Genomic DNA, 21,797 nt, shown 5'->3' with positions numbered 1-21,797 from the left:
TTTTGAAGTTCACTCTATCTTTAAGAGACTGAACTTAAGCCAGATTTATTTTCATCTCTGATTGATATCATCATTTTTCGTCGTCATCGTGTTCAGTTTGAATGGAGGCCGATAAATATGATTCTAGAAAAATGAAAAATATGGAAATAACGCTCGGACTAGAAAAAAAATAGAGAACGAATAATAATATTCAAAAAATAAATTACGGCACTGTCACTTAACTAAAAATTGATAAAGAGAACTATCCATTTTGACAATGCACCAAAAAACATAAAGATGAGCATGAAAATGGTCATAGACGGAAACTCTCTGCTGGTGACCACACTCTCTTCCCTAATGCATCGCGAAGACTACATTGCGACTGGTTGAGTCTATTTTTGTGCTTCCCGATCAGAACGGCGAGGCAGAGTGAGTTTAAATTTTTGACGAGTCACGTGCAAAAACTCTTAGAGTGTCAATCGAGTCAAAGCCAAAAAAAAAAAAGAAAACAATTCTGTCGAGCTCCTGGAAAATAGAGTCGATTTAGAGGTGGTGGTGACCCGGGTCGAAACGACCGGGATAAAGGGGTCCGAGAAAAAGGTAGTCCGAGCGAGGTCGGAGTCGAGACCGGATATCTCATTTCGCCTTCAATTTTGATGATACTTCAAGCACATCCATTAGACACGAATAGTAGTATCAAAGAGCCGAGTGAGTTAGAGAGCCTTTTTCTCTTTGCGACTTGTGATTTTTTACATCATCATGGTATTTTTGGCGCAAGTTTCTCGGTGCAAAAGTGTCGTGAACTTGGAAAAAACTAAGACAAAGTTTGCCTAAATGTCGAGGAAAGTTTCTTCGTTTTGACAGAAAGACGGCGTCCTTAAGCGCATAGCACAAAATTGGAGTCAAGGTCAGATATCTTATTTCGCCTTCAATTTTGATGATACTTCAAGCACATCCATAAGACACGAATAGTGGTATCAAAGAGCCGTGTGAGTTAGAGGGCCTTGTTCTGTTGTAATTATCTACAACTCAAAGGTATTTTTGGCGCGAGTTTATCAGTATTTAACAGTGTCGTGAAATTGAGAAAAACCAAAATAAAATTTGCCGGGTGTTGGGGATAGTTGTTTCGCGTTGATAGCGGGAGGTCGTCTTTAGTTGCAGGCGTTTTTGCAACCTTTAAAAATGATTCATTCGAAACGTTTTTCACACGTGCGCAAAATTATTACGCAGTGTTCTGCTGAGTTTAAAAAATTGCTCAGCATGAAATTCTGAAAATTGTTTGTTTAGACCTCATACCCAACTGTTAGCAGTGCTGAACGAATTTAGTTTCTAATTTACGATACTCGTTTTGTCTAATAAACACAAAATCACAAATACCTTTAGTTTCAAATGCATTGTATGATGTATGCATTTGATATAAATAAGGCGTCGCATGGAAACCGCCAATGTCCATTTTCCAGTTTTATGTTTTCTTGTTTTGTTTTACAAATACTTTAAACAGTTTAATGATCAAGGGTTGTGGATTTGATACTCATAAAAGTGGTGCAAGGACTCGTTTTGGGATTAAAATAACCCTAAAGAGGGTATTAGCACCATTTAATCGTTGCACCTATCTCTGAAAAGTGTTTTCAACCTAGAAAAACTTAAGACTGGAAAAATGGACATTAGGTATAGCAATATTCACATGACACGATTGAATCATGAAATCTTTCCCCCGCAGAATTTTTACAAGTTTCAATAATATAAAGAGCTTCCTGAATATTGGAGCTGTTAGCTCCCCACATCAAACCCTTCCGAGTCCCCTCAGTCTTCTCATGGAGGATCACACATTTTGTAGGTAGTATTTATCCACAATCATCAAATCGTGGATATCCATGAGTTCAGTGATTTCGTCGATTCTCTGGCATAGGGTCCCTTTATAGAGAGAGTTGAAACAACGCGGCTTACGGATGTCACAAACGGGAATAAAGATCACACAAATCGGACGTTTTTTGTAATCTTTGATCAACCTATTCCCGAATTCCTTTCTCCGTTCCCTCTCTCATTCCATTTGTTCCTTGCCGTACCCCCGATTCCCCGGTCCATTCCAGTTCATAATCTTTGCAATTGATGAAAATGTGATCTTTATTCCCGTTTGTGACACTGTGAAGACCTAAAATACGGGAACCGATCAGAAATGGATTCGCTTTGACTTTACTCTCAGTATAAAGGGACTCTATTTTCGCATACGGGCTCTCTCATTTTCCGCATGAACCCCAGAAAACATACATTTATATATATTATACACGGCTCACGTGGAAATTAGGATACGCCCTTACGTCAGAGGGACAACGGACGAACTCCTGCTCCTCGATTGTTGAATCGTTATCGAATGACCTTGATCGATATATAGCATTGTTAAGATAGGGCTTTATCGATCAGAAGCATTCGATAACGATTCAACAATCGACCCGCTGGAGTCCGTCTCCGCAATAGACAAAGTTCACGGACTTTCCTGGTGGCGAAGCGGCAGACGCTCGGAGGACCGAGGAAGTTCCACGAATGATCAAATATAACTTTAATTTCCTGTTATTAAATTTAATTTGAGTCGAAGGCATGAGCGCAATACTCGGCCGTAGTTTCGCCGAGTCAAAACTATACACGGAGGCAGACTCGATGGAGGTAATTTTATGACAGTTGACTGACATCTCGTGCATATTTCATGTTCCATGTTCCTGATCCCGATCCCGTTGCTTCGTGCTCGTGTATCGCTTTTGCTCATCCTGCGTTAGCCCCCCCGCCCCCCCCCCGCCCCTCGTCGAGGGCTGCTTCGCCCTTCACTCCCTCTTCCTCCCTTCTGTCCCGTACCGACAGCAACTCCTTTACCGCGGGAGGAGGTTGGTGATCCCGGTTCTATTCCCCTCGCTTCTACTTACGAAATTGTTGAGGAGTCGGGAGTAGAGGCGGATCCAGCAGTTTGGCAACACTGACTTTCCTCCGTTTATAGGTGTGTTAAATAATCGATTCTTGTCGAAGCACCTGGCCCCTCCGAGAATCGATATGTCGCGGGCAATGAGTCAGATAAGGCATTTTATCGAGCGCCTAGGCAGATAGCCAAACTTGGACAGTTTACGAAATTTTGTAAATTTATGGCGAAGAGCTCACGATTTTTCGATATTTTGGGGAAAATAACACATCATGTCTACGAACTCCTCTCGTTACTTCCTCCTCAAATGATGCTTATATGTTTGAATGGTAACATTTTAAAAAATCCCGTACTTTATGATATGCTGTCAAGATAAATATTCGTTCAGGAGCTAAAAATCGGGGAAAAGACTATTGCATGATAGCTTTTTTATCGAATTGAAATCATTAAAATCACACCATTAAAAAAAACTATATTTACGTGTCTTGTCCTCCAAGCCCTTCAAATGAAGATCTTGCGAGAGTCAAAGATCATGGGCGGAACTAGGAATTTTCTGTGGGGGGGGGGGGCATAGGAGGTTACAGAACCGGGGTTAAGGGGATCTAAGGAACTTCCCCAGCTGCAGAGGGGGATCTGGGGAGCCCCCCCGGAAAATTTTTGAAAATTAGAATGTCTCGAGAGCAATTTTAAGCCATTCTCAATGACAAAAATGGTTTAAATATTACAGATGGCGGGAATTTTGCGCTAAAATGTAAGAAAAGAAAGACGAAACAAAATAAATGGCAGCTTTGGAGGAATTTTTATCTTCTGACATCTTTGATCGACTATATTAACCCTTTATTGCATAGCGTTGCATGAAAGCAACAAATGGTTTTCAGATTTATTTCTATGCTGGAGTATTAAATTTAATCAAAGCAAGAAATAATTTTTAAGGAACATTGTATGTCTGATCTCCTTGCTTAGAAAAAACCATAAAAATCGATTCCAATCGACTCTAGTGTTGAAAAAATGCTGTACAGTGTAGATTTTCTCTCCAAAATCAACGATTAGCTCATGCAACAAGGGTTAAGATTAACCTCATATTTATTACATTCCCTATGCCTTTTACCTCAAAACTAATTAGTAGCTTTGGATCCTTGACATTTTTTGGGAGGGGCCGAGCAGAATTGTGGGAGACCGGCCCTCTCCCCTCGCCCCGTATTTTCGCCCATGTCAAAGATCCATCGTAGCAAACGACGCGAAAGGTACAGCAAAAAAAGATATGTACTTAAAAAGAAATAATAAAAAAAAAAACTTTTAAAGGAAGTAAGAAAGTAAACTAAAAAGTAGGTTTTGGATGGTAATGGAGGTAATGTCATGTGGAATTTTTTCGAGAAGAACATGCATGAAATTCAGTTCACTCCATAAATTTTCTCATTCTATTCTTTATTCACACATATCTTACGTCGAATTATTAAAGGCTGATTATTCACGACTTTTTTTACGAGCTTTCTTCCGTAAGATTTTTAAACTCATTTAATTTTTTATTTTAATTTAATTTTCTCATGTCCTTCATTGAATTGATGTACTTACAGGAGCCGGGGTTGGCAGCGTCCTATTAGCTCAGAGAGCCTGGGATACAGACTTGAATAACACCAGAAAGGGGAAAAAGACGTTATAAGAATTAACATCAGAGACAGAAGGCTCCAAAACAAAAGAAGAGACCATGGGAATAATCTTTAAAACTAAAACTAACTGGCACGAAGAGAAGGCAAAATAAAAACTGGGAACAGCCCCTGTGATGTATGCAACAGATGCAGCATGAAGTATTACGAGCGCCGCTGCGCCGATGCATCTACTGCGAGCAGCCAAGGAAGGATGTGTAATTCTACCGTTTAAAGACATGGATCGTATCGGATACGAAGATAATTCTGCTTTTTTCATCGCTGAAGCAGCTCCATTTCGAATTTCAGGCTGAATCCACTCTGATCTTCACTGTTTGTTGAAGTTTGACTCCTTAATGTAGGGCTGCTTCAAAGTGTGCTTCTAGTTATTAGCAATATTCCTGTGATTTTCTTGTCATAATAGTTTTTTACACATTTAGAAAGCATCAGTCGAGTATCTTAATATCTGGTCGATGAGAATATCACGAATACGATACGTGATACGTTAAATTGTGCATTAAATTAAATCCCAAAGCGCTCCTCATTATTCCCGCTAAAAATTTGAAAAAATTTGAATTGTCAAGTATTCGCGGGTTCTTGATGGCGGCTTCCTCGCAAAACGGAACGGAACCATCCATCATTCATCAATCATCAATCGTCATAACCTAGAAAATTGGCGTGGTCATTGTTCGTGCAAGTTGAAAGCATAGAGAGTTGAAAGTAATTGTTTTTCTCAATTTTCTGTACTTTTCTTTCATTTCCATCGCTGGGTAAATTTTTCCACAGCCATATTTTCAGTAGTTTTCTCTTTACTTGCTTGATTAGTCTCCTGATGGAACACGATTTTGGTCTGGCATTGCTGCGAACTAGATTCAATGATGAAGGATTTCCCACGAAAACTTCTGAAGAACAGGTAATAAGTGCATCTATTCACAAATGATTTTTCAGTGAGTATTAGGCAACTTTTGACGTGAAAATCAGGTTGTTGTAGTTGTTTACAATTAGGATCTACGGACAGGGCTTCTTTTCTTTTCTCAAAAGTAGTAGACTTTCGTAGCGTGGACTTGAAAAAAAGTCAGCAGTCGAATTTCAGCCGAGGTTCTATCTTGCAGTTAAGGTATAAGCCTGAAACCAGCTTGTACGTGCTTAAGCTGTTTTTGCAAAAATTTGCATTTTGGACTGTCTATGTCCTGAGCCATTTCCCAAACAGCATTGCGCCAATAGCTCAATGCCCAAGCCCACTATAAGTTTATACCTTTTATAAGTTGGGTTGTTAGATCAATGAGAGGAAAAGAGGCAGTCTCAAAAATTGCACTAAGATTAAGGTGAGCACCTGCGGCAGTTAGCAAACTCATGGCTGTCCAGTGAGCAAATTATACTCATCATGGTTATTGATGGGGGCATGTTCACTTGCTACAGTGGCTTCAAGGATCTCTTCAAGTTAGTAAAGTGAAAATGAGGAGGCTGCATCGTACTCATGATGGGTCCAAGCAGATCCAAAACGCAGCCGTTTCTCTGATTGGTTAACCAGGTTAGCCCCAAATGAGGTCACTCTAAAAGGAAAATTTTCTCATATTGAGTTTTTTCCTTTGCGGTGAGTACCTATTTCTGTTTCAAAGAAACAAGCTCCAATGGGAATGATGTTACGTTAACATCACTGTCTTTAATCTGAAAGACATGGCGGATAAAGAATGATGGTCACATTTCAATTTTGGCTGTCATCTTGAATCGCTGTGATGTCAAGAGGGCACAGGTTTTGCCGTGCAATTCGAGGTTGAGCCGGCCCCCTGGCCTCAGCCGTCTCATGTACCGGATACCGTGTGATGTCCAGAGGATACAAAATGCGACCACCATTCTTCATCCGCCTTGTCTCAGAGGTGCTTTATACCTATTCTTATTCATTTTATATTTTAATTGGTCTCACAATTTGAAGTGGGCAGAAACAGAAGCGAAACATTGTAGTGCGTCTAAGGCAAGTGAATCTCCCAAAAACCTACTAATTTAACCTTGCTAATTTTTTGTAAATTCACGGTGAGTATCTAAATGCTTCAAAAAATCAATCAACATCCAGGAGAAAGGAAATTAGTGAGAATTTAAGTGAGGATGATTTTGAATGATCAGGACAGTCTCTTAATAGTCCATTTCCAGCCATGCAAGTACAGTATGTACGTCAACCACTATAGGTTACCTTAATGTATAAAATTAATTTACACTTGAGGGAACCTCTCTAAATCTTCAATTTGCATAAAATCCATGATTCAGCAATCAATCATCGAAACAATTTTAATAATTTTCAGTGCTCACAATTCATACCATTTTCTTAATCTTGAGCATCTTTTCAAAGCCTAGGATGGTCAAACCAATCTGGAATAGATGCCAACATCTGAACTCTCCCTATCAAGGAACCTCATTTTGTTAATTATGAAGTACCTATTTAATGATTTCTTCAAATCATTTTTACATGTGCTTTTCAGCCATTTACACCATATATATCAGAACCCCTCACTTGATTTGATTCTCTTTAGTCTCAATACTTTCATTTTTTTTTTTTTTTTTTTTTTTTTTTTTCAGGAAGAAGTGGAGGAGAGGGTACGTCACCTATACCAGTTATTTCATTTGGCAATGGAAGTAGACCCTGAGGAGCCAAAATTAGACGCTCAAAAACACATCTTATTTCTCAGAAAATATCTCCGAGGACTTCCATCCAAATATGAAGTGAGTTTGTACTATCTATGAAGATGCCATTTCAAATTTGACTTTTAGATAGATAGATAGATGAAACTTTATTATGCTCCTTTTTACAGTATAACAAGATTATTTAAATAAGTGCGAACAAAAGAAAAGTAACATAATAAAACCACCCACTAAGGTTGGACCTTGTGTCGGGTGGGGTCTTATTAATTGAAAAATAAATGTTCACTAATCATTAGAAAATGAAAGAAAGGCGGAACAAGAAGAGAAAAAAAGAAAGAACTAAGAAAGAAAGAAGGAAAAAAAAAACCACTTTATCCCCTTCCCAACCCCCGATTACCCTTTCTCCTTCCTCTCTTTGTAGATTATTCTGGGTTTTTACTTAGGTAATGATTTTTAATTTTTTTTGTGACAGCTGGGAGAGGAACTAAGTTGGATTGGCATTTTAGAGACCATTAACCTCTAAACGCAAACCCCTGATCTTAGTATCTTTTGCACCTTGTGTGTCAATTGTCTTTTGAAAACCGTTGCTCCTTGCTGTTTTTTCCAAACCCACTCGGCTCCTGTAGAATGTATGCAAAGATTAAAACCTAAACCCCCTACATTGATCCTCAGGTTTCTCGCTAGTACTTTTTTTTTTCAAGATACATTGCATCTAGGTAATTAACTAGGATTACAACAGGTAGCTCTGCGGAAATGTGTCTTTTAAGTGAAACACGGTCCAAAGGGTGAAGTTTCAGGTTATACCTACAATTAAAAAGGATAAAAAAATTGAATCCAAGAAAGGATTTAAAGGTTTAAAAAAGGAAAAGTACATTTTGGATCCAAGGAGCGGAATAGGGTCATAGTGATGCTGCCTTTGTGATGCCATGCTCTCGACTCAACACAAGCCTTCGAAAGTTATGAAAGCAGATAGGTCGTGCACAGTGTCCGAAACTCTGTTTGAAGTCTCAGAAGCCATTGGCCAGCAACTTTTTTTCTTAGGGGCCATCTTTGATTTCTCAGGAGCCCAAATGAAAAATATCTCTTTCGAAATGTCTCGATTTAGGAATACCCCATTGAATATCCCAATGCCGTATATGTTGAAGCCACATACAAAACCACCCGGCAATGTTACGCCAAGACCCGTTGTGTCACGAAACTTGACGAAGATGACAGGAAAGAATTGAAAACACAATACGGCACCTTGCAGAATACACTGAAAAATCCCAAAAACGGAGTTAAACAACGATGTTTTTAGCGGCCAAGACTTGGCTGCCAGTTTCATTTCTTAGCGGCCAAAAGCGATTTCTTACTGGCAAATTGCAGTGTGGCCGGTGTGTGTTTCGAACACTGGTTGTGCATGTATTAAGGATACAGTTTATAATGATTCTTTAGCTCCTAGTAACTGTATTCGATTCTTTTAGTGCATTGTTACACAAATTAACTACTTGCACTTAAAATAAAATGGGCACTCTAAAAATTCTCTACAGAGACTCCCCATTCTGCTTTCTTTGTCCTAAATGCAATTTTTTAGTTCTTATTTGTTCTTCAGATGCTCTTTTAATGTGAAACACAAAATTTGGTCCTTTTGACTAGATTTTATGCTCTGAAAGTGCATTTCCGCTGTATAACCTGTTTTGTTCCCATTTAATCCCATGGAATTTTTCTCTCCCTACAAAGAAGATGGTGCTAACAAGCAGTGCTATTCTGCCATGCTAAGAAAGAACGCCGTATGAGCCTTCAGGCATCGCCAAATTACTTTTGATGTAATTCGGAATTCCTCGGAAACTTGTGAATATTTTTCTACCAATTTTTTACAGGATTTTAATCACTATTTAATCTATAGTATCTGAAACTTTCAAGGGGAAATATTCATAACTTTCCTGAAAAATTAACATTTTACTGGAGGAAATTTGGCAACTCTCAAATGCTCATATTGCACTTTTCCTTAGCACGGCAGTATTGCAAGGGGTTCAAACTTTACCTTCACTCTGAAGAGACCTACTTGAGTTTGGTAAACAAAGCAAAGCTAAGGTTTTCAAAGGTTGTTGAATTATGGCACATCCTGCTTTACATTTTGTACCTTGTACCTTTGTACCAACATTTTGTACCTACCTATTGGATCTGTTGTTTTTCTCCTCTTTTGCTTCTTCTTTCAATATTTTGATCATTTGAAATAAAAATGGATGCATCTCAAATTGTTTCAGTGTTTAGATGCCAGTCAGCCTTGGTTACTATACTGGATATGTCACTCACTCACCATATTGCGAGAGGAGCTAACTCCCAAGGAAAAATCAGAAGTTGCTCAATATTTAGCCCTGTAAGTTTTTAACTTATCATTTTTTGTTATAAAATTTTACTCCCTCTATTTTTGGGGAAAGTTATAGGGAGAAAATTACAACAAATAACTAGGATGAAGGATGATAGTCATTATTTAAAATGATTAAATCCTCTCCTTGCTGCTGCATGGTTGATACCTTCAAACGTCCTGCGCTTTGCAACAATGAAAAATCTGGGTCATCGTTGAATAATTTGAACATAAAAGAAATTAGGAAATCCTCATAAAGGAATTTTTACTCGTCAACAGCTCAAAATCATAGGAATCAGCGCGGTAGATATCTGAATGTAATCATAATGAAACATAGTATAGTGGGAGTTATGAAGCCTATAATTAAGACTTATCATTCAAATGTTGCTCCAATTAACTCTTTTCTGTAGGAATTGTTTTTAGCTGTAATACAAGAACTCACCTACCTGAATTATAAATCAAGTGTATCTTGAGTTTTCAAAAGTATAAAACTTGGAACGAAAGTTGAAAAGCTAAGCTCTGTCTTGTTGCAGCGCTTGCCTCCGTCAATTTTTTTTAGTCTCTTTTTGAAGTTAATATCACCAGTTAAAAAGCAAATGAAAAATAAATATTTAAAGCTCATTATTGTAACATTCTGAAACATCATTAAAGAACAAAGCAGGTCAGTGCAAGTTTTGATTTGAAAGTTTTTTCAAGTAGGATAATATTTAATTAGCACAAAAATTGTTTTTCTTTGACTCCCTGAAAAGTTCAATTCTTTTTACTTCATTATAACTTTAATTTTGTGCAGGTGTCAATGCCCAGATGGAGGATTTGCGGGTGGACCGGGACAGAATGCTCATTTAGCACCTACTTATGCAGCTGTCCTTGCATTGTGCACCGTTGGCACAGAGGAAGCTTACAAAGTCATTGACAGGTAAAGTCTCTAATTGTTTGAAGTCACAATTTGCTCTCAGCATGAATTTTAGTATGTTAGGAGCAAGCATGAAGAATAATTTTGTCACAATGTAACCAGGGGCCAGCCCTTGTCAGCGTTCTTAATCTTGGGTTGCTTCAGGTGCTTAGGCACAGGGGTGTTCGAAAGATTTTTGCCGGTAAGCTATTGGTATTGTCTTAAACTGATACTGGTGGCAATGATATCATTAACAGTCAGCCTTATCGGATTCTAAGAGCTCGCTCTCAATGCATTGTTGCCCCGTGTGTCTGTTTGTCAGATTGCCTGGCGCGGCAGGGCGAAAAATAGATTTACACATGGCAACAGCTTATTTTCGTCAGCTCCAAAAACTCAGATTGCCATCAGTGAGAGCCCTCTTATTGTAACTTTTTCTTAACAGAATTGTTTTGGTCGCTTACCGACAACCGATAGAACAGCCCTACTTAGGCATGATAAACAGATCAATATTCAAACCACATTGTAATAATAAATCTGTTTGTCCACAAGTAATGATCTGACAATCTCACAAAACTGCTAATAAGCATGTTTTCTCATTCTAATTTAAACTGTCACATTATTTCTGACTCCGGTCAAAGAATGATCATGAAATCGGTTTGGAACTGCATTTGATGCTGGCAACAAATGGTACTTCTGTCTGATGGTTGCTTTCATAAACAGTGACTTGATGAAAATTTGATGTTTCCCCCCATTTAAGTATCAGAGCAAAACAAAATAAATTCATCTTGAAGAAATGAAAATTTAAGCTTTGTACTGGAGAGCTCTAAATATTTAGTTTTGCCCCGTACCTATTCAACCCTCATGGGGTAAAAGCACTCAATAGCCTAAAGGTATGCAAGTCCTTCCTATGCTTAGAAAAATTGAATTGTTTGCATTTGATACTCACTGGCAGCTGAATTGGCCAATCGAATCAGTACTAAAATGCTTGAACTGACTGTAGTTTATTGTTTCAGGGGTGTTAAGGTACCAGTCACTAGTTAGCAGAGCCTGCCTGCAGCCTGTTTTTTTGTATTCATGCATTTTAATCAGCCACTTCAGCTACAGAAGAGTATAGTGCAGGTTATGAGAATTGCAATTCATTTTGGAACCACCAAGACCGTCATGTGGTTTTTCCCTAAAATCTTGAGTTCCTGAATTGGATTCAGGCAACCCTTTAAATCTTGGGTATTGAAAAACCAAGTTGAATTTTATCCTCTTGTTTTCTGAAGAAGAAAGAATTAAGAGTCAAGTAATGCCTCCTCACAATTGATGCTTCATGTTAAAAAATTGTGAGAATGTTTTCTGTCAGTTCGAATCTGTACATATTGTTTTTATCAATTTTTCTAATCTGTATTTTCAGGGAAAAATTAGCTCAGTTTTTAAGGAAAGTCCGGCTACCGTCAGGAAGTTTTGTAATGAATGTAGATGGTGAAGAAGACATCAGAGGGGCATTTTGTGCTTTAATTGTCGCAAGATTAATCAATTTATCATTGAGTAGTGACATTTTTTGTAACACAGCTCATTGGGTTTCTCAGTAAGTATTCTTTTCCTTCTCTCTTAACCCCTCTCTGTCCAAGAGAATTTGAACCACAGGAAAGTGAAAATTGTTTCTTAGATGTCCTTGAACTGTGAACTTGAACCTTAAACCCGACAAAAGTGATTTTTTGGCAATCTCTTGGACTTTTTTACTCCTCCGTGTGCTAGCTTAGCCTCGTGAGTTTCAAGGATCCTGTTTTGCACCAACTTGCCACACAGATATTTAAGAGAAAACTTTTTGTGATAAAGGTTCTTTACAGAGGAGTGTTCATAAATCTGTAAAATTTCTTTTAAGATCTTGCATATACAGGGTGATCTCCTGAAGTGTGAAGGGTGATCTGTCTTCAGGGGTCTATCTTAATTCACTCAACAAAAATCTCCCTTTGACTGCCTCAGCTTTGTTTTGAAATTCAGTAGAGTGCATTTTGTAAACTGATTGTAGGTTTTCAAAGTATTTTCCAAAGAAAATACCCTATTTTTTTGCATTGATTCCCTCTCATAATGGGTCACTAAACCTTGTTTATTTTATTGAATATTCTGAAAGTGATATTGAGTAGATGATGAAGTGAAGAAGTGATGTGAGTAGATAACGTGGTGATTTTTCCGCATTTTTATGGAGCCGAAATCGCGGAGAAAACCGCTTTTGAAAAATCTAAAAACTGCAAGACATTTCAAACGCACCCGAATGGCGGGAAACTGACGGTGTTGATGTACTGCGGTAGTCATATTGCAGTCTTCTCTCATTTTCCTCTGATGTTTGCCAAAATAAAACTTATTCCAATGTGGAATTGTTGCTTGTTTATTACAGCTAACATATGAATGAGATTCGAGTTTTGAATTCAAAAGATATAATTTCGACTTTAGTATTGTTCTCATATACGAAGAGTAGATAGACATTTGACTGACGTCGTGGAAACCCGTGCCCGCTTCTGATTGGTGCCGGATGACATCATTCGGTGCGGCACGAAACCTGGGCGTTTTAAATTTGCGTATAAGTTGAGCGATTTGAACTGCGCATTTCTCAGTTATTGAGTTACTTTTTCGCGTTTTTAATATGCGCATCGTGTTCTATGCGTCATTTTCCTTCAGAAAACTATATTCGCAAGTCAAAATTCGTTCATGGTTAAGTGACCCATAGTGTGTACCCTGCCCTATCCTAACACCCTGAAATCTAAGTTACTTATCTCTTTTAACATTTTGTTTCGCAGGTGTCAAACCTATGAAGGAGGATTCGGTGGCAAGCCTGGGTTGGAGGCACATGGAGGCTATACTCTGTGTGGCTTTGCGAGTCTAGCATTACTGAATGCTATCCATTTATGTGATATTAATGCACTGCTGGTAAGAATGATAATTCACTCTCTTGGGCCATTCAAGCAGAGGTACATTTATTGATGAGCTTGTTTTCCAAAGTGCCTTTCGGAAGATAGAATTTTATTTTCCAAAATGTTGTCTTGCAATAGTTATTGGAATAATAATTAATTTCTCTATTACAGTTTTATTTCCGAAGAAACATAAAAACTTTCGTGTAATTAACTGAAATCTTACTTTAAGTGCAATTTACGATAATATTACTTTGTGTGCAGCTCCTCCTATGATCCTATCATATGGCTCAAAAGTTTAATTTTACTGAAATGCATGCCAGCGACGACAAGCCTCTATTCCTTCGGTCTCTTTTGAAATCTGAAAGGAAACCTAAATACTTGGTGTCTGAGAGGGACAGTCCTCTGATTGTAAGATTTTACTTTCGCCTTATATCCTTAATATCTGTTCTCTTCAATTTTCTATATCGATGAGCTCCTCCAAATAATATGCAGGTACATCAATATGTACGGAATATATTCTTTTCACACCAGTAGGTATAGTCAATATATTATTTGCTCGTCATTTTATATATATTAATATCAACCCAAAGAAAAGTCCATGAACTTGACCTTAAATACCAATGCCTGTCGCAAATTGAAATAACTAGCACAATATTAAGTATAATATAGATAACATGTTTTATATAATGTGAGTATGATACTGCATTATGTATGATATATTATACGATATCGTGTATTATGATATTGCATAATTATGCTGTACCTAAAAACATTCAGTGAATGGCTCATTTTTTTCTTTTCTTTTCTTTTTGATTTCAGAGGTGGGCAGTTATGAGGCAGATGAGTTTTGAAGGTGGATTTCAAGGTAGAACAAACAAATTATTTGATGGCTGTTACTCTTTTTGGGTCGGAGGCATCTTTCCACTTATTCAAAAATTTTTATCCAAGAAAGGTGAGCCAACCACTTTCCCATTGTGTATTAAAATCATGAACACTTTTGCACTACCTTACATTGAGATGAATTTAGGAGGTTTTTCATCAGTTGTACATGAGCTGGAACCGCAAATCTCTCGCCTCTGAGTTGAGTGCCTATCTTACAGGGCCACATCGATACATGGCTTCAGCAGTGGCATCACAGGAATTTGAACTCTTTTCAGTCCAAGTAAGGCCTTTGCCTTATTGTTTGAGGGAGAGGTGTGAAAAAATAGCACTTGGTGACTTTTGGCACAACCTTGGACAATAATAAATGCCTCTTATTTTATCATCTTCATTCATTAAACAATTGATTATTTGAAATAAAGGATCATTTTGGTCTCTATATGCCTGAATAATTGAAATTGTGTTGGAATATGGTTCTTAATCAGCAATTTTTCAACATATGTAATGTTTCGTATTTTTATTTTCAATCCTGAATTATTGAGGCGAGACAATAGATCCCTTGCCGACTTGAATCTTCTACCATCACTTCATCTATGCTCACCCTACAAAATGCAAAGTATGACTGCATAATACCTCAAATGTCTTAAGGATCTCACTAATTCAACTTTTTAATCCAAAATTTTATGACCTTCAATGAAAGTGCTCAGCAAGTGTATATCACCCTTTGGAACAATTCAGCAACAGCATTTTAAACACCCTAGAGTAGTGGTATTTATGTTTGACGTGACAATAGGAACGCAGGATCATATATCTTTTTGCGCACTGTATTTTAAGTATCGAAAAGAAATATAATAACACGGATTCATTAGCATTTAAAATAAAGAAACTACCTACATTTGCAAAAATCTATCAACTTTAAAGATTAAAGGATTAGTAACTTTTCAACAAGCATAGCAAAATTTGCAGACAATTTGCCACCCAATGTCCCATAAGCACCTGAGGGACTAGATATTATGTATCAGTCGTAGGTCACATATTACACATAGATTTCATTCAAAAATTGCCAAAAACATCAGCAGTGCAAAAAATGACATACAAAGCCACAAAGAAGTCACTTCTTGTTTTGGTATTAAACATCGTACTTATTTACTGGTAAGAATAATGCATGAACACAACCCAAAATTCATCGAAAAACAAACATGAGGAAATGATTAGACAAGCCTCAAATGCATGTGATGTATTCTAGCCTTGTTCACCTATTTTCTTGTGTTTGTTTGTCTTATTTACTGATCTTTAAATGACTATTAAGAGCATACAATAATTTTCTATTGCAAATTTTCAGCAACAAATTCAATTTTAGATGAACATTGGCTCTTCCATTCACAAGCCCTTCAAGAATGCATTTTAATTTGCTGTCAAACAAGTAAAGGTGGCTTCTGTGATAAACCCAAAGTGTAAGTATTACAAATTAGGTTACCTCCAAGATTTTTTGGAATAGCTGTAAAGAAAGTTTTTCGGATTGATAAAAGACTGGGGGTGGCTTTACTCCCATTATAATTTGTGAGCCACCCGTATCTTTCCAATTTTTCCTCTTTTTTGAAACTGAAGCCCATAAGTATCACTGCATTTACTTTTCTCGGTCCTAGAGTCCGCATGCTTCATAAGTTCACATATTTTTTAGAACGCAACGAAAGATTGGTCATCTTCAGTTTGTGTTGATAGTCATTACAAGACTGAAAATTGGACCAAGTTCATCAGAAAGGAGCCAACCCACATTTTCACAAACATTGAGTTAAGATTGTTTTTGAGTTCCTGAAGTGGTATATTTTCCTCTACCAAAAACTCTAAGTCGCAAAAAAAATATTAGTTTGTGGAAAGAGGGTTTAATTTAAAGTTTACTTTCTACATTGAGTCTTATGGAAGAATAAAACTTAGAACCTCTTTTTCTCTGTTTCAACTTGATGTTCGTTGGTTCCTTTCTGATAAACTTGGTCCAATCGTGCACTACTTTTTCACCTCAAAAGTGGGCAACTTATTTGGCATTGACTCTGAGAACTTAGAGTGAACAGCTTAGACTTTCAGGAAAGCAGAATTTTTTTTTTTTTTTTTTTTTTTTTTTTTTTCCAAGTCCGAAACTTTTCCATAGGAAAAAAAGATCACATTTTTATCACAGTGTCTTTAACTTGGCGCTAAGAGGTCCTTTGTCTTGTTTGAGGAATATTAGCTTCTGCAAACAAGAGAAAATCAGTTCGTTCTCTGCTTAAGTGCCGTGTGAGTGTGGCTACATTAATATGAATTAATCTCAATTTAGGTTTATAATCTCACTATTACCTGTATAGGCTACAGATATTAAATATCTGTGTGTAAGATTCGTCAGTGTAAACTTTTCTTCCAATTGGCACGATGAGAACCTATCATAAGTGAGGCCCACCTGAAGCATGTTGAAAACATTTGCCCAGGCTGTAAGCTCTCCCCCCTATTTTTGCATTGAAAACTTCGTAGTGTTATTTGTAACTCTAATTCTTAATTTTCGTGAAAACGGTTAAGGAGTTTTAAGCACTACACAAGAGTACGTAAAATTTAAAATTTTAAACAATTTAAAATTTTAAAACTTTTAAAAAACTTTTAAAAAACAATTTGTGAAAACACTCTTTTGCATAAAATGTTAACATGTCAAATGTTAAATGTAAATGTTGCAACATTTTATGCAAGTGAGTGTTTTCTTAAATTGTATTTTAAAAGTGTTTTAAAAGTTTTAAAATTGTAAGTTTTTTAAAATTTTAAATTTTGTTCTTAATTTTCGTCTTGTGACTTTGATTTCTCCTCAGAATAGTTATAACCCAGCAATATTACTGGTCAACTTGGGTAAGTTTGCCATAATTTGGAATAGGGATTCCTGTTAGATTTTTATCACTAATTCCAAAATTGACCTCCATTTTTCTGGATCAGTTTGATTTTTCGGCTTTTTCCCTAAAAATCGAGCTCTCTCAGAGAAAAAATCTATTTACCAGAAAATCTATGGATAATGGAGAAAAAACCAAGGTCATTTTCAGATTCCACAGCCAAAAATACAATGGAAATTATTTATTGCATGCCTATCATGATTTCCTTTCTATTTTTAATTTGTTTCAAGATTTTTCTAGTCAAGTGTTCCTTTCCGCCCTTGTACCAGTATGTAAAGCTCATCCAGTTGTTTTGCGTTGGAAAAGAAGGGAAACATTTATTCTCAGGTATTGAGCCGGGTTTTACCCACTTAATTTTTGCCGCTAAAGCTGGAAATGATATCCGTTCTCTTCCAAAACCTTTGGAGTGTCATGTCTCTACAAAAAGGATTTTTTTCTGAGCTGGAAAACGCAGTTTTGAAAAATCAATTTTTTAGAATTTTGGTAAGCTTTCAAAGAAATTGAAGGTCATTCATGGCTATAGGGGCCAAAATTGAGTGGGAATAACCCCACTTGTTACCATTGAACAAATTTTTTTCCCTCCTTCCCTATGCAAAACAAATGAATGAGCTTTACATGGTGGTTTATGCGTAGAATGGAGCACTTGACCGAAAAAACCTATATATTAGGAACAGAGAGTAAATTTCTATAGGCTTGCAATACATGGTCTCCATGGTATTTTTAGATATCAAATCTAAAAATGACCCCAGTTTTTTCTAGCATGCTCAGATTTTCCGAAAAATCGACTTTTTGCTAGAAAAGCTCAATTTTTATGAAAAATTCCGAAAAAATCAAACTGACCATGACGAACGGAGGTTATTTTCGGAGTCAGAGCTACAAAACTACTTGGAGTCTGTTGATAGTTTTTTGGCAGATTTAAGAAGAAAAAAACATGTTTATCAGTGATATTCCATAATCTTCCGTTCTATAATATACTTTCTATAAAAAGGAATCCTGTGGGTCAAATAGATTCAGAAAGACATCTTGTGATATTCATGATATGTTTGTACAACCTTATTAGGATTTCAGGAACGAAAACAGTGAATAGTAACTTACATATGTGTACATAATACGTATCTCCTAACCTGTACCTGCCTGTTTCAGACCTGCTGATGTATATCACACGTGTAATACTCTCTGTGGCCTTTCATTAGCCCAATATGAGCCCCTTTCAGAGTCTGCTGAGTATCCAATCGTATGTTTTTTTCTAAATTCTTGTAGTTCATAGTTTATACTTTAAATAATAAATTAATGCTGATCGTCATAATTAACTAAATGACCAATTACACAGATTTGTAACTTTAGCCTGTTCAATCAGGTTTGTGCACAGTTTCACATCAAACTGAGTGTTTCTTTAGGAACTTAAAAATTGTCTATAATGACACTTACTAAAAAAGCACCACTAATTGAAACAGACAAATCCGAATTGATTTGTTGTGAAAATGAAGCTGAAATTGGAGGCTGAACAACAAAAGACCATTTTTAGGTTTCAAGAGGAAAAGAGTGTGGAAAGTAAGGTTCCATTATTGCTTAATTTTACCTGCCAGTCCAAGGTGTTTTTCCTCTCTATATCTTGATCTTTTTTACTCATATTTTGAAGGTAGAATACTCCATTCATTTGAGTTTAATATGTAAATGGACATTTCTATGTCTGTAGGTACATTTTTCTATTCATTGTAGCTGAAGTTGACTTGCTCACTCTCATGCGTGAGGCTGAATATTCAATTTGCAAAATCTGAAGAAAACGCTAAAAAAATCAAAGATAAATTATTTGGCCTTTTTTCGCATCCATTATTTTTGCCCTATGAAATTTTTCTGCCATGTTGAGCATTAGGCTAGTGCACAATTTCTTCTCTTTTTGATTGGGAACCAACCCGGTAATTATCCAAGAGTTCTGTCACAAGCATTCAAGCTGAAGCAAATGCTTTTATAGTCCATTTCATGAAATCGGAGACTTTTTATTCGGCATTAAAATCTGTAAATGGCAACGCCTCAGACTCAGTAACCAGACCGCTCGCCGGACACCATCTTTTGTTTGTCACAGAGTCCGAGACTGATGTGTTGTCATTTACGGATTTTAATGCCGAATAAAAAGTCTCAGGTTTCGTGAAATGGACTACAATGAATTTTGTGGGTGAAGATAGGAGGTAGGATTTCAATAGTTCATTTCGTCACTTTCCGGCCAAAGTATCACAAGTGCTGTTTGTGCTTAGGCACTATCTTGCCTAACTTCTCAAACTCATCCAATTTTTGAAGGGAAAACTATTGAATAGAATCATTTGAAAAGTTTACCCTCTATTTTTTTTCATTTTGAAGATTAATCCTTGAAATTGTCAAGAAAGTTTCTCAAAAGTTGCATGGAAAATTTTGACTCCTTCTGCAACCTCTGTACTGAGAGTATAATTACTTTTCCCATTTAAATATTTTCTTTCTTTCTGGCTCGATTAGGGGATAGTAAGACTTGGTATTTCTTGCATCCTTGAACCTAATGCTGCAAATTACTTATTGGTACTAAATTAGTATCAGAAGTATCCGAGGAGCCATGATTGAGCATTCGTTGCCGAGATAAAACAATACAGTTAGACATATATGATTCTAGTTATTCTATTACGTAAGCAGTTAAATTGTGCCAACAATGAACTATTAGTTAAAATTTTCTTGTTCTGAAATCGAGAATATATTACTTTCTTTTTTCAATTTTAAGTTTTTTTCCTTCTTTTGCCTTTAAGGTGAAATCTTGAAAACAATTCCTCATGTTTTTCCTCTTTTGCAGGCCCAGATTCATCCTTTTATCAATTTGGAAGTCAGTCGATTACGAAATGCACTGGAGTATTTTTATGCGTTACCTCAAGTTGCCTAGTCTTCAAGTCCAAGGTTTCTAACTGGCAAGTTTCTTGTTCTTCCCCTTTTAAACAGTTCGCCAAAATTGAGTCTATTCTCTTAGGTTTGATAGATGGATCTCAGCCTCAGCATAAAGTCATTTCCTCTTTTGAAGTGACCAAGCACGTTTAAGGTCAGAAAAGGATTTAGCAAATAAAGAGTCATCAATTATCACGTACCTAAGTTAAAAAAGGTGCCGCACTTCTCTAGGTGTCCATGTGTCAGGCTAGCAATGAATTTAATTGCAATCTCATGTGCTAATTAGTCTGTTACTATCTCCAAAGCAAACAAGAAACTTTACAAAGAAAACAATGAGATTCAGTCACTAGTGAACACTTTCTGCCAGTTGATGCTGTTAAGCAGTAAAATAAAGTTTGATCGCTCCTTATCTAACTTTGGTGAACATGATTCATGATCGAAATCTTTTTTAAACCCTTCGAATGCGAAATCAGGGAGTTCACCACATGAAGCGCCGGGAGGTTATGACCGTCAGAGGCTGGTGCAGCACAGTTGGTAGCATGTCTATTTGAAGGGGCGAATTGTATCTCGAAACTCAAAAATTTCTTCAGGTACTTTTCCAAGAAATTCGCCAGTTTTGAGGTCCAATAACTTTACAAAATATTGAGCTGAATTCGAATTGGTGGAAACAAAGGAAGCTTTTAATGTTCAAAAAATGGTTTTGCGGCCAGTAGGCAAAGTGCAGGGAACAGGCAAGTTGTGTGAACACAATGGATCCAACACCACAATAGGCCTGGTTTTAGGGTAATAGGCCCTCACTGTAATCAGAAATTGCAATTATCTGCGCGCTCAATAATGCTCTTTTATTTCTTCTGTATGATCGCATTGCCCAGAATTCTGTGTTGCTACAGACAACTTATCTTTGAGAAGGATATTTTAACTAAAATGTTGCTGTTGAGCTTTTCTCTCGGTTGACAGAAATTCTGTGCAATTGAAAATATCACTATAGACGTTCTTAGGTGGCACATCAAGTTGCTCGTCAGGCTGCCTCATGAGCCTCCTGATGGCCCACTCAATGAGCTCTCCATCAGAGCACTCGTTATCCAAACTTAGAGTTCGTTCGGTGGAGGCCTTGTCGAGCAGCCTCCAGGGCCTGACAAGCGGCTTGATGCGCTGTCTAAGCGCATTTCAATAGCTAAGATATAAAGTCAACACTCTGATTTTTTTTTTTTTTTTAAACAAGAATCAAAAACTGACTTATTCATCATAATTTGGAACTTAAAATTTCTGGTGTTTATAAAAGTACAAAGATAAAGAAAACAGGAATACATATAGTTTGTAGTATATTTCCACGTCTATACTTTGTAAAAAATTATGCTCAATAGGAACTGACTGGAAAAGAGTATATAAGGCACTAAAGAAGATAAAGTAGTAATGTAGATAATCCATTATATCTATGAAGGTAACTAGAATTTTGAGGGAATGTCATAAATGCACTATTTGGTACTTGTTTACAAAAACTCCACTATTCTGATCTAATCATCATCAGAGTCATCATCATCACCTGCTTTGTATTTCTTGTCGCAAATATATACGTGGTTCGGAGTGAATCCTGGACTTACTGGGAGTAAGTCATTAGCAATGGCCGCCTTTCTCTCATCTGTTATTTCTGTGGATTGAGCCTTAGCGACAGTTGCCTTAAGATATTGGCGAATTAAGTTAATTAAAATTAAGCGAAAGTAGAAATAGAGGGAGGCTTCATTCGTTACAAAAAACTGTGTCTTTTAACAATTTTCAGAAATAAAATTGGAGTCTCCTTACGTTCTTTTTTAAAAATACAA

General features: G+C 36.8%; 1 protein-coding gene across 2 annotated transcripts in view; it reads left to right on the top strand.

Moving 5' to 3' along the window:
• Fntb (Farnesyl transferase beta subunit) overlaps positions 1-20,887 on the top strand; it is a 167,901-nt gene extending 147,014 nt beyond the window's left edge. The window contains exons 2-11 of one of the 2 annotated variants that reach the window (XM_072301819.1): positions 5,241-5,440; positions 7,099-7,242; positions 9,408-9,520; positions 10,299-10,424; positions 11,800-11,973; positions 13,184-13,313; positions 14,117-14,249; positions 15,519-15,630; positions 18,223-18,313; positions 19,892-20,887. In XM_072301819.1, coding sequence (XP_072157920.1) covers positions 5,360-5,440; positions 7,099-7,242; positions 9,408-9,520; positions 10,299-10,424; positions 11,800-11,973; positions 13,184-13,313; positions 14,117-14,249; positions 15,519-15,630; positions 18,223-18,313; positions 19,892-19,978 — 1,191 coding nt within the window. In that variant the 5' untranslated portion in view covers positions 5,241-5,359 and the 3' untranslated portion in view covers positions 19,979-20,887. Of the gene's footprint in view, positions 1-5,194; positions 5,441-7,098; positions 7,243-9,407; positions 9,521-10,298; positions 10,425-11,799; positions 11,974-13,183; positions 13,314-14,116; positions 14,250-15,518; positions 15,631-18,222; positions 18,314-19,891 lie in introns of those variants that run through there. The other variant, XM_019062082.2, reaches the window with a different exon arrangement.
• The last annotated feature ends 910 nt before the right edge of the window (positions 20,888-21,797 follow it).

The sequence above is a fragment of the Bemisia tabaci genome, chromosome 6 (genome assembly GCF_918797505.1).
Source record: "Bemisia tabaci chromosome 6, PGI_BMITA_v3".
Classification (NCBI taxonomy): Eukaryota; Metazoa; Arthropoda; class Insecta; order Hemiptera; family Aleyrodidae; genus Bemisia; species Bemisia tabaci.
This window is presented reverse-complemented; position numbering and strand designations above follow the sequence as displayed.